This window comes from Gasterosteus aculeatus, chromosome 21 (assembly GCF_964276395.1).
Source record: "Gasterosteus aculeatus chromosome 21, fGasAcu3.hap1.1, whole genome shotgun sequence".
Lineage (NCBI taxonomy): Eukaryota > Metazoa > Chordata > Actinopteri > Perciformes > Gasterosteidae > Gasterosteus > Gasterosteus aculeatus.
In genome coordinates, this window is record NC_135708.1 from 15993989 (window position 1) to 16006070 (window position 12082).

The 12082-nt window shown below is 44.2% G+C and overlaps 2 protein-coding genes across 3 annotated transcripts; one reads left to right on the top strand and one right to left on the bottom strand.

Annotated features, from left to right (window-relative positions):
- Positions 1-434: 434 nt before the first annotated feature.
- On the bottom strand, positions 435-4291 carry zic1 (zic family member 1 (odd-paired homolog, Drosophila)). Its single transcript, XM_040167334.2, has 3 exons — positions 2341-4291; positions 1747-1910; positions 435-1361 (listed from the first exon to the last, which is right to left on the bottom strand). Exons 1-3 carry the CDS (start codon positions 3299-3301, stop codon positions 1164-1166), a joined length of 1323 nt encoding a protein of 440 aa, XP_040023268.1. The 5' UTR covers positions 3302-4291; the 3' UTR covers positions 435-1163.
- Positions 4292-4777: 486 nt separating this feature from the next.
- Positions 4778-11514, top strand: zic4 (zic family member 4). Of its 2 annotated transcripts, XM_040167332.2 has the most exons (3): positions 4778-7589; positions 7698-8327; positions 10256-11514. In XM_040167332.2, the coding sequence occupies exons 1-3, from the start codon at positions 7160-7162 to the stop codon at positions 10693-10695; spliced, it is 1500 nt and encodes a 499-aa protein (XP_040023266.1). In that variant the 5' UTR covers positions 4778-7159; the 3' UTR covers positions 10696-11514. The 2 variants fall into 2 exon arrangements, with proteins under 2 accessions (XP_040023266.1, XP_040023265.1); XM_040167331.2 differs by having other exon boundaries at positions 4778-8327.
- The last annotated feature ends 568 nt before the right edge of the window (positions 11515-12082 follow it).

Below are 12082 nucleotides of genomic sequence, written 5' to 3' on the forward strand. Positions count from 1 at the left end.
TCGTGCAAAAGCATACACACACATACACACAATAAAGTGTTAGACTTATTTGTGCAGAACGCGATAATTCTTTCCTCAAACCCGTGCTGAATGCATTATTATGGTGGGGGGAAAGCGTGCATAGGCTGCAGCTAATTATTAGATTTTATGCAGCTTACATAAAAGGAACCCATTAGTTTCACACAGCACCCATGTTGAGATCAACCTCAACAATGAAACCAATAACCTCCAACGCAATGCATTATTGTTTTTTTTTAATCCTTTAATATAGTACGAAATGTATCCAAACATTTTTTTGTAAACTAAATTTTACATACGAGCGCATTTCTCCATAAATACCGATCAATTCTAACATGTTACCGGTCCTTTACATGCGGATAAATATGGAAAATTGAGCTACTTACATGTAATAATACTTCCTTTCAGACAAAGCAATTGACAAGAGATTTTATATTTATCACGTACATAAACAGATTGACACGGAATTTCAGGCTTTCACTACACGATTTATCGACATGACATTAAATAACAACAATGATACTGTGCTACTCAAACTGGACCTTGGACGAAAATGTTGCACTGAATAGGCTACAAAAGCACATTAATACTAAGAGTCGGTTAGGTCGACGTGTAGACTGTAGTAATACGGAATAATTCACATTTGGTTCACAACTATAACATTCTTTTCAATGAAGTCTATTCATCGCAATATTCTTAAAACCATCTCATTTTCCATATATCTAGGGACCACATTTTCACAAATTCCCTTAAACTGTGATAGAACTATTTACAAAATAAAATATTACATTTTTTTTCGAACGTGGTGAAATCCTTATGTACAAAAACGCAGGCCTCTGCCCGGCGATAGCATGCTTTTGGAGATCTCTTTTGAGAAGTGTCTCGGTAAAAATAAGGACTCAAAGAAATATCGAGGGGAAAAAGTTAAACTCGGTGGCTGTCCTTGCCTCCTGTTTGTCCATGCATTCTCTCTCACTGACATAAGACAGCCTGTCATTGATCGTTCAGGCCTCCCGTGTTTTTCTCAGTCCATTTCGCACTGGCTGACTGTGTAAAGTCTTTGATTCCAAGCAGTTTTTTTTGTTCAATTCCTGCAGTCTTTTTTCTATTTCTTTTCTGTTTTTTGTTTTTGTTTTCAAAAATGTTTACACGTACCATTCATTGAAATTTGACGACAGCGTGCTGTGGCTGGTCGTGTGGTGAACTGCTGAAGCTGCTGGTGATATGGAGCTGGTGCTCTGGTTCTCTGTGGACGGTGATACTATAGTGGGAGGTGTGGACGACTCGTACCCTGAACTGGCCGCTGGAGATGGTTGCGGTGCTGGATTGGTGGATTCATGGACCTTCAACATTAAGAAAAACGTTATAAAAAAGCATCCTGCATAGGCTGTTTGGTAGCTGCTTTGTATTTTGCGCCAATGACATAAGAGATGAATCAGAGCAAATGTCCTAATTTACGTTTTATGAAAACGTGCAAAAAAACATAGCCTAATTATTATTATTACGATCTTAATTTAGTTGTTTAGGTTAAAGAAATAAACTGTCAAGGCAAATTTAATTGTTTCTCTATGTCTTCAAAAATAACCTCTTCTAATACTATTACATCATATTTTTATTCTTCTCGTTTCCAAAAAAAAAATGCAAAAATAGTATGCAAAATACCATCTCAGAATGTTGCTCAAACCATACTGGAAAAATACATAAATAGATAAGTATCGGTGTTTTTACCTTCATGTGCTTTCGGAGGGAGCTGGGGTGTGTGTATGACTTGTCGCACATTTTGCAGAGATAGGGCTTGTCAGACGTGTGGACGTGCATGTGTTTCTTGCGGTCACTGCTGTTTGCAAATCGCCTGTCGCAGCCTTCAAACTCACACTTAAAGGGCTTCTCACCTAAATAAAAAAAAAAGGAATACATACATTGTTTAACACTGGATCTCAAAATGACACATCACACATTATTGTATTTAACGATTTTTTGTTCTCTGAGGAAACAGATTATTGGTATGGAAAAGGCAGCCTGTTTCACTTAAATATTTGACTGACACACAGATTATATTTAGGCACTAAAAAGGCACTAAAAATAAATGTTATTGAGCCATGCATTATTTCATTAAATTTGCACATGTTTAGCAGAAAATGGTAATACTTAAAAAATACAATTTGGGGAAAATGTCTGTTGACAAGCGCACTGAATCACATGCCAGTAAAGAAACTCCAGCTGCCAAATAAAACAATCCAGATCGCAAGTATATTTTGGACTCAATATTGTCAACATGGATTTGGCAGTAAAAAAAAAGCGCGTAATCTGAGCGGATCTTACCGGTATGAGTCCTTTTGTGAATTTTTAGATTTTCCGATCGAGCGAATACTTTGCCACAGCCGGGGAACGGACACGGGAAGGGCTTTTCTCCGGTGTGTACTCTGATATGGTTCACAAGTTTGTATTTGGCTTTGAACGGCTTTCCTTCTCGGGCGCATTCCTCCCAGAAGCAGATGTGGTTGGTCTGCTCTGGTCCCCCCACATGCTCCACCGTCAGATGGGTCACGAGCTCGTGCATCGTGCTAAAAGTTTTGTTGCACGACTTTTTGGGATTCGTCAGCTGCTCCGGCTCGATCCACTTGCAGATGAGCTCTTGCTTGATCGGCTGCCTCATGTATCGAAAGAAGGCCCCCGCTCCGTGGTGCGCGGCCATATTCATGTTCATGGGGCCGTAGCCGTGCAGCTGGGTCGATGCGTAGTGGTCGGACCGCGGGCTTGTAACGTGGCCGTACTGGTCGGCCCGCCCGTACATGTCCCCCGAGAAGCCCAGCCGCATCTGGCTGTTGACCACGTTGGAAGACGCATGGCTCGCCGCTTGCTCGTGGAGTCCCGGGAAGAGCAGGTGCCCCGCTGCATCCGAGTGTCCATGTGGCCCTGCGAAACTCCCGGAGGCGAACAAACTGTGCTGCGCCCCGGTGGCGTCCCCGAAACCCCGATTTCTGAAGAGAAAGTCCCTGGTGGAGTTGAAAGCCGCCGTGGAGTAAGAGCCAACGTGGGTCGGGTGGTGATGGTGTCCCAGGGCGGCCGCTGCGTAGCCGGGCGCCTGAGAGGAAAACGCCGTTTGTCCGGAGCCGATGTCGTGGGAGCTGTGGTTTATTTTGAAGGCGCCCATCCCATCCGCGAACGGATTGATCCCCAACGCTACTTCTCTCTCTGTGACTTCGCCTGTTGAGTGATGCCGTGAGGAGCCGAAAGTAGTGACTCCTATGGTGGGATACTGCGGTCCTGCGTCCAAGAGCATCTTCAGTCTAGACTCGCCGAGACGACTGAGAGCAAAAATCAAAAAATCACGCGCAGATATTCTTCCTCCCCCTCGCGCTATCTCTTGGACCTCACTCGGCTGAGCAAATTCTCCAATCCACCGATTTTCTGTTTACTTTCTAGGACGCGAGGAATTCCCCTATACCGCTCATCCGATGCACGCGCAAAATCATGTATACATGCAATATTGTCTTTTGCGGTTTATCTTCCTGTGGCGCGACTTTCACCTCCTCAGTCAGGCGGTGAGCTCTAGACTGATAGTCGCAATCATTCCTGCAGATAAATGAATTGAAAAGACAACACAGTCCAGCCCTGATGAATGGGAGAGGAGGGGGGTGGTCATGTGGCCTCCGAGCTGCGCGCTCATTGGCGGAGCACCTTTCCCCCCAATAACATCCACTCGCCAAATAACAATCCACGATGCAGGGCCCACACTTCTATTGGCCTCTTTGCATCATCAATCCCAGATATTGTAAGATTGCTGACTGTGGATTTGGTTAAAAGGCAGAATAACAACAAAACCAAAGTTGCGCTGTAGAAGGCGACAACTGGCCTCGTGGAAAGTCCAAGTACGTTTTGCACACATATAAAGCTTTTTATTATAAACCTTGAATTATGAAGCACATGTGTATTGATGTCTTTGTTACACCCATACGTTATGCCAACGTGTATATTGCTATGTATATCCTATCCGTACGTGTCTGTTTGTGCGCTTGCATATGCATGTGCGTCGAGTGTGTGTGTGTGTGTGTGTGTGTGTGTGTGTGTGTGTGTGTGTGTGTGTGTGTGTGTGTGTGTGTGTGTGTGAGTGTGTGTGTGTGTGTGTGTGTGTGTGCGTGTGTGTGTGTGCGTGTGTTATCTATCTGGAGATACAAGCTTACAATGTCAGGAGAACCGATTATAGAACAAGACTTCAATTAAACCGCCGTATTGGTAATCGAACCGAGACCCTCGTGTCGTGTCGTGCGTCAGGTGCAGGTTTACGGAGACACGAGTTTAACTTACGTCTTTTTCTTAGGAGCCCATTGGAAAGCTCACGGTCGGATATGAAATCTGCCCACTCCCATCGCTCTCTTTAAAGTACTTTTATTGGGTTATTATCAACTCATCCCTTCTTACCTCGCAGTGTCACACAACGCCGTGTTATGTGCCTCTGGCGCGCCGGTTCTTTCTCCCTTGCACACAACGTTTCCGGCATCCACTGGAGCTCACATCAGTGGAACATCTGTGCGTTAGTTCCCCACATCGTCATGTTAACCAGCACGTGCATAAAGGTTACCGTGGATACATAGGCCAGTATTTAACTTGGATCCACTGGTATGCCTAATGTATCCATCACGGTTTGGCTGTGCCTCTTTTTCTTCTGCAGGCCATGCATGCATATTTGTAAAACCTTGTGGGTTGTCGAAGTTATCAAGTGGGATTTGCGGCGCTCTCTGCGTGAGCCTCCGGCCGCTGGAGTTCAAAGCCACACGCACAGACTTGCCATGCGGACCATTAAAATATCCTCTTGGCTGCTGTGCTAGGTTTCTTCGAGGGTTTCCAGGTCAGTCTTGGGAGACTGAGAGGGGACGTTATGTTGTTATCATCTTAACATGTGATATTTTAAATATGGAGGAACCTTTCCACAGGTGGAAACGGTAGGATTTGCATATCATTAAAAAAAACATCAAGAGTGGATGTCAACAAATTTCCGACGAGAGAAGCTAAATTGGAAATGTGTGTGTAAGGAAAAGAGTTGTTGGAATTATACATACCTTGGTGGATTTAAACGGCCAGTGCCACTTGCCTCTATGAAGACCGATATGACTATTTAGCCACATGCGTAAAAGATGCATCCTTATTCACAGGCAATTAACCGTTTAGTGGCATAATCCTAATATGCTCCTATGCAAACCAGAGATTTTAAAACGGCTACATTGAGCCATTTACAATAAACTCTACGTCAGAGTTTGCTCAGCTTTAAAAAAAACGCATTTTAGGAGACTTTGCTACATTACAGAACTTTTTGGGGGTTTGGTATCTTATAAAACTCCCCTGCTTCTGGTCTCCAAGAGTGGGCTCGTGCACAACTTGGACCAGAAATAGCACTTCAAAGTTGTGAAGTACGCGGGTGCTGTAATGCCTGTGACGGCAGATGTGAGGCTCATGAGTCCCATGCGTAAAGGCCATTTAATAAACACGTTTTGGATCCACCCCGTCCCAAAATATTGACTCCATTTCTAAAGTGCTGGACAAAGCAAAGATTTGGACAAGTCAATCGTAACCAGGGGGTATAGGATTTGAAAAAATATTTGTTTTCAATTAATTACTTTTTTTAAATGTGAAAACGACAAATTCAGTCATCCCAGAAGAAGAAATATTATTTGCAGATCAAAGAAAAATAAGTCTAAGGTTAAGATAGTGACAAGGCATTTACACAAATGACCACATCAGAAGTCAAATAACTCATAAACACGTTTAGCATTCACACCAAAGTGTTAATGTGACCTTCTATAAGGTGGCTTCACGCACCACTTATCTGGTAGATATAATTCACTTTACATAATAAAGTCATCACTGTTATTAATAAGATAATTATAAAAGCATTACTATGGCAATACAATTTTTTGTTCGGTCCGTGAGAAATCAAAATATTATAGTGACTTTAAAACAGTCCTGTCTGTCGGCTTATGGTTTTAAATGACAAAGTGAATGTCCAAAAATAATTAGAAGATTATTTTTACGGAAATTTGTGACGATCCATATATATAAAATATTTATTTTGAGCATTCAGACAAAAAGCACAATATGAGAACGAAATGTTTTACATAGTAAGATATTATTGTAGTCACCGATACTTACAGTACACACAGGTTTTATTTTGGTCTTAAGGCTGCAACGGCACCACCTCCTGTGAGCCTCATCCTATGCCGTCCTGGGTCTGAAGCAAAATTACCCCGGATCATAACAACAGGTCCCGTCCATTACCATTTTTCCCCTCGGGACAATGGCCGCAGTTCGCCCTATTCACGCTTACTATTTACACGGATCCCACCACGCAGAGCACGGAGTCGACCCTTTAGCACGCGCTGAAGGAACAACTGGATATTTTAATACGGGTATTTATCAAAGCGCATGTTAATGCTATACACTCCGGACATTTTCAAACTCCCACGTGGAGTTTTCCTTTGGTTGAGTTAACCGCTGACGGCGACCTTTTACGTGCGTAAAGGATGTGCGTAATTTGCGCATGAGGTTGTCCTTCATTGGTCGCAATGTAAAATAGAAATCTGTGCGTTATTTATGATCCTAACAACTTTTACACGAGGCAATGTGCATTCTCGAGCGAGGCAGACTGTATTGTAATGGCAGAATCAAAGTGGGGAAATTGCGCTTTCATAGCCTCGCACGCTTTGTTCGCTGCGACAAAAGATAGACGACGGTATATCTGGATCAACTTTTTAGCACTTTTATTGTACAAAAACCTTTGCATAACAACTGTTTTTTCCCGAGCGTTGCCCGAGGCACTGCGCATGCGCGCTGGCTGCTTGCTGTCACTAAGACATTTTCTTCACGTTGGAAACTGTCACTGGTGACGTCAATCACTGAGCTCTGACCAATTAGAGCGCAGGGTGATTGTTTGGCTCCACGGGCTGCAGCGCCTACCATGAATCTCTATTCAGTATCAAAGCGTCCTGCTGCTGCCTCTCAACCGAATGGGATTCCATGTAGTCTGCAGATAGACTTAACTTTAAAAAGTATTTTTTTTTTCTTTATTTTTCATTGCGATTAAAATATATTTGTCATCATCATTATTATTTTGCCTGCTGTCAAGTTATTCTAAAATTAGGAAGTAATGAGCGTGGATGCACTGGGAAGCCCCGTGATGGACCCTACGTTTTCCAAACGGAACACGGCGCTGAGATTAGTTGACTTGGCAGGGGCTCACCACCATCACCATCATCACCACCATACCCCTCAGAGCGTGACAGGCTTCCCGGGGTTCAGCAGCCATCCACACTCAATGGCTCACTCGCACCCTGGGGAGATTACTGCGGAACCCCGCCTGGGGCCGAGTCCATTCGGGCCAGAACACATGGGGCACTCCGCGGCCCTCAAAATCAGCCCAGCCCATCATTATCCCCACCACCATCACCACCACCACCACAATCATCATATGGCAGGCCACAGCGAAGTGGTCTCCAGTCAAACGGGAGCTTTTGGCCCGGTTCAGGCGACATCGGTCCCCTATTCCATGTCTCACACGGCCCAGGCTTTATCCGCAGGTAGGGATTTCCTCATCCGGAGAGATCTGACAGCTCAAGCCATGCCGGTACTGACCGACCAGACTGCTGGTTCAGCCTCTCACCACGGAATGTTTGTCTCAACAACAGGTAGCTATCCCGGACACTATGGTCACCACCCCGACGCCGGGAACCATACCCTCTTCTCCGGACTCCACCACGACCAGTCTTCTAGCGGATCACCGGGTGGCCAAGCGTTGAACGGACAAATAAGGTTAGGACTACCTGGAGACATGTACGTTAGGTCTGATCACTTGAGTCAAGTGGCAAGCTCCAGGGCTGATCCGTTCTCCGCCTCGCCGCTGCACGGCTACGGCGGTCTGAATCTGAACATGAATCTCAGCGCTCACCACCACCACCACCACCACGGAGCCGGTGCCTTTTTCCGCTACATGAGGCAGCCGATAAAGCAAGAGCTGATTTGCAAGTGGCTGGAGCCGGAGCTATCGCCGAGGAAACTTTGCTCCAAAACTTACAGCACCATGCACGAACTCGTAACGCACGTGACGGTGGAGCACGTCGGTGGACCCGAGCAGGCGAACCATATATGCTTTTGGGAAGAGTGTCCGAGGGAAGGCAAGCCGTTTAAAGCCAAGTACAAACTTGTGAATCACATTCGAGTGCACACCGGGGAGAAACCGTTTCCATGCCCCTTCCCTGGCTGTGGGAAAGTGTTCGCAAGATCCGAGAACCTAAAGATTCACAAAAGGACGCATACAGGTCAGTAGTTAATCATTTTTAACGGGAATGTTGTAGAAATGTACCACTATTATATATATATATATATATATATATATAATTTTTTTTAATGATCAAATTGCATGTTAAAAAATGTAAACACGTTGTCCAGGAACAATAAGAAATGTAATATTTAGATCGTTTTGTCACAATTTTGCATGTGATTTTCTTGGATTCACGGTATTTAAAACACCCTCTGATGGCAATAAATCAAAATATGTGCTGCTGATACATCAGCCCGCTACAGCGAACCTGTTTGTTGGGAGATGCATCAGTGCTGGCAGGTTTTGCAAAGGTTTGGGTTTGGGGATTTTATGGTACAGCTCACTCAGACGTTTGACGGTTGAACCTCTTGTTTACACCCCAGCACAAAGACTGAGGCCCGCGCCCGGTCTTGTCCATGCAGGCTACACATCTTCACATTGAGTGTGACTGATATGATGATGATGTGGGTTTTTTTTTTCTTCAGATACTTGTAGCTGTGTTTACGAGCGGTGCTGTGCTTACAGCCCCGCCAATGATCGCAATAATATCGCATTATACTTAACGCTATAGGGAGGGGGCGTAATTCTATTTCACATGTATGTATACGAGTAGTTGAATACCTTTATTTTCCAAAGTGATATGACATGCGTGCTGCTGGAATGATCAGCTCTGGGTAGCCTTTAGCCAAAGCAACAAGTTGACAAGTTGACGGCTGAAAATGAGTCACCAACAGGTTGGCGGAGCTGACGGCGTCTGTCATGACGTACGTGTGCATTGCAGCGGAAAGCGGCAGTTCTGATTTAACATAGCTCACATATAAAAACGGGGGGAAAAAAAACAAAAAAAACATATAGAGATACAATATGGCTGCTTGCCTCTGTGGTACACTGTTGGGCTGTGGAGCCAGTGAAGAGGAAAAAGGCCTCAAAATGTTGAGTCAGACTTGTAAATGAACACAATGACTACATTCCTCTCCTCCGTTGGCTGCATGGCACCCCCCCCCCCCCCCCCCCCTGCTCCATTTCTGCACCCTATGTATTATTCATATAATTTGCTCACATTACCTAAGTACAAATCTGTTAAATTATTTCTGTGTGTTGATTCCCAAGGGGCCTGGTCTTTGGTATCATGTTTAAAACCTATCTGGAAGTGTGGTTATGACTGGGGCTGCCCCTGGGGTCTGTTCCTCGACGGTTTCTTGTACTACACTAATATCCTTGATTGGCTCTCTCAACCCAGCAGCTGAAGGTCAAATTGATATTCAACCCACAAGTGTAATTAGACAGAGGCAATTACATATTCTCAAAAGCTTTAATCGGAGGAGAAAAATCAGCAGCGGATGATTTCCATATAATTTATTCAGACTGTTTTTTTTGTTGATTTTTTTTTTTTTGGGGGGGGGGGGGGGGCTTGTCATAATCAGGTAGAAATACTTATTATTAAAATGCAAAATTAGTCCCAGTCCATAACCATTGTTAGGATTCAAACAGCAGCCAGGCCTGGTGGCATTATTATGTTTCTATTGGTTTTACGCATAGCTTGTCTCTTTTGACGTATGCCTTCATGCACCAGGTATAGAGCCAGGACAGTGGGGGTTCAGCCCTCCTGTTCACACCCCACTCATAGCAGATCGGCCTAATACCCACGCTTTTTTAAGATGGAGGTGACGTAGGCAAATGGTTCTTTACTATTAATAAAAACAACTTATTTTTCAGTTGGGTCGCAGATACTTGGATACTTGTTGCTTAGTTTATTTCCAGCCCATACGCGCCCGTTGCTATTTAAACATTAAATATTTATCTCAAGCACTATCAAACTGCCCCCCGGTTAAACGACCCTCTCTTAAATACACATTTAAATAAATACCACATGGTCTCTGAATCTGCATTCGATTGACGCGTGTTTCTTTGTGTCCCTGTTCACAGGTGAGAAGCCCTTCAAATGTGAGTTTGACGGATGCGACAGACGCTTCGCCAACAGCAGCGACCGGAAAAAGCACTCCCACGTCCACACCAGCGACAAGCCCTACAACTGCAAAGTGCGAGGCTGCGACAAGTCCTACACGCACCCCAGCTCCCTGAGGAAACACATGAAGGTGCACTGCAAGTCCCCCCCGCCCAGTTCGGGCTACGAGTCATCCACCCCGTCCCTGGTCTCCCCTTCCTCCGACTTGGGCCGCGAGCCAGGAGGCTCCTCGGTGCTGTCGGAGCCGGTGGGAGCCTCCCAGTCGGCGAATCTGAGCGAATGGTACGTGTGCCACAGTTCAGGTGCCAGCGGCGCCCAAACACCCCCCAGCGGGCCCTCCACACCCGACCCCACAGACGCGCCGCCTTACAGAAACCCAGAACCGAGGGACGCGTTTTAATCCAAACTGGACTCTGAGGGAGGGGGGTCAGGATGGGACAGAACTCGCTTTCAAAAGCCAAACTATTAAAAATGGTTTGGGCTTCGGTGCCTATATGCCTGTGAAGGCCCCACTGGTCCCATATTGGTTGAGCCACTAAACATTGGAGGGAACAAAAGTGCAAACGTTAAAGACGTGATAATATCCAGGCAAAATAAAAGGATATATTTCCAAACCTCAGCTACTCAAAATGGTTGGCTCGGTGCCTGTACAGCCGGCCCACCGGCCCACTTGTGGAGAGTCGTGTAAATCCGTTAGACTGCGGGGTTCATTATTTTAGACTAGGCATGTTGGTGTAAAAAATATTTTGTAAATTCAAGTTTGTGACTTACATATGTTTTTATTTATTTTTAAATCTGAAATTGAGGGATTTTGTATGATGGAACCAAAGTGCATGTTTCAATTGGGGCAACAATGTACATTTGTACATTTTGTAAGTTTTGATGTGTTGATGTTAATAGTTTTGTGAGAATCTGTCTCCAAGCAGCTTTTTACTAATTACTGCAGTTATTTGTACAAACGGTTTATGTTTACAGTTGATTTTTTAATTTGTGCAGAAGGTCAACAATTGAACTGTTTCATAAGCCTGCAGTATTTGATATACGACCGTGGAATTATAAATGTTTTATCAAAGTGGGAAATTCGTGGTTTTGTATCATTGTCGTCAATATTTCTTTTCTCATTTTTAAAATCTGAAATCGAGCGGCACTCAAAATGCGTACCTTATTGCCTTGTAATTTGTGGGTATTTTAAATAAATCTTGTATGACTAAAGTGAAAACTGCTGAGCCATTCGGGTTTATATGTCATTTACAGCCATTTGCCAACAACAACAAAAATAAATGTTCACAATTTTTATCATGTCTTATAAAATACTATTTTCATTCAAATAAACAATTCCCTCTTTTAATCACAGCTTAGGGAAGCTCGAGCAGTAATATATTCACTGCTTTTACTACGTCTACTTTTCTAACTCGGATAGAAAACAGCCAAGGCTCAGAGCGATAAAACACGAGGAAAAGTCCTTCATTTGAAATACGTTATTTTCGTAATAGTCTTTCGGTGAAAAGCCCGATTTGAAAAAGTGTGCAAAGTCTTACTTTCTCAGCTGAGCCTGTGTTTTGATGCAGACGTGGTCAGCCTTAGATGAAGGGCTACAATATTCTGATCCAGACTTCAAAGAGCATTTTGTACAAAGAGCCATTTTTTCTTCTTCACGACGGTGAATCCTCACGGTGAATTAAGATTTCTAAAGCAACAGCCGAGTCAAACTCAAATGATATGGGGCCAAGTCCGTGGACTCAAAAGCCCGCTCTAAAGAATGTAATATTTGCTTCCCATGGGGTAGG

Bases quoted from the DNA above. Each gene is read 5' to 3' on its own strand.
- zic1 (XM_040167334.2), bottom strand. From the start codon at position 3,301: ATGCTCTTGGACGCAGGACCGCAGTATCCCACCATAGGAGTCACTACT. The intron at 1,911-2,340 runs GTAAGATCCGCT...TTTTTTATTTAG, and splicing joins TCACAAAAGGACTCATACCG to GTGAGAAGCCCTTTAAGTGT. The intron at 1,362-1,746 runs GTAAAAACACCG...TTAATGTTGAAG, and splicing joins CCCTCCGAAAGCACATGAAG to GTCCATGAATCCACCAATCC.
- zic4 (XM_040167331.2), top strand. From the start codon at position 7,160: ATGAGCGTGGATGCACTGGGAAGCCCCGTGATGGACCCTACGTTTTCC. The intron at 8,328-10,255 runs GTCAGTAGTTAA...CCCTGTTCACAG, and splicing joins TCACAAAAGGACGCATACAG to GTGAGAAGCCCTTCAAATGT.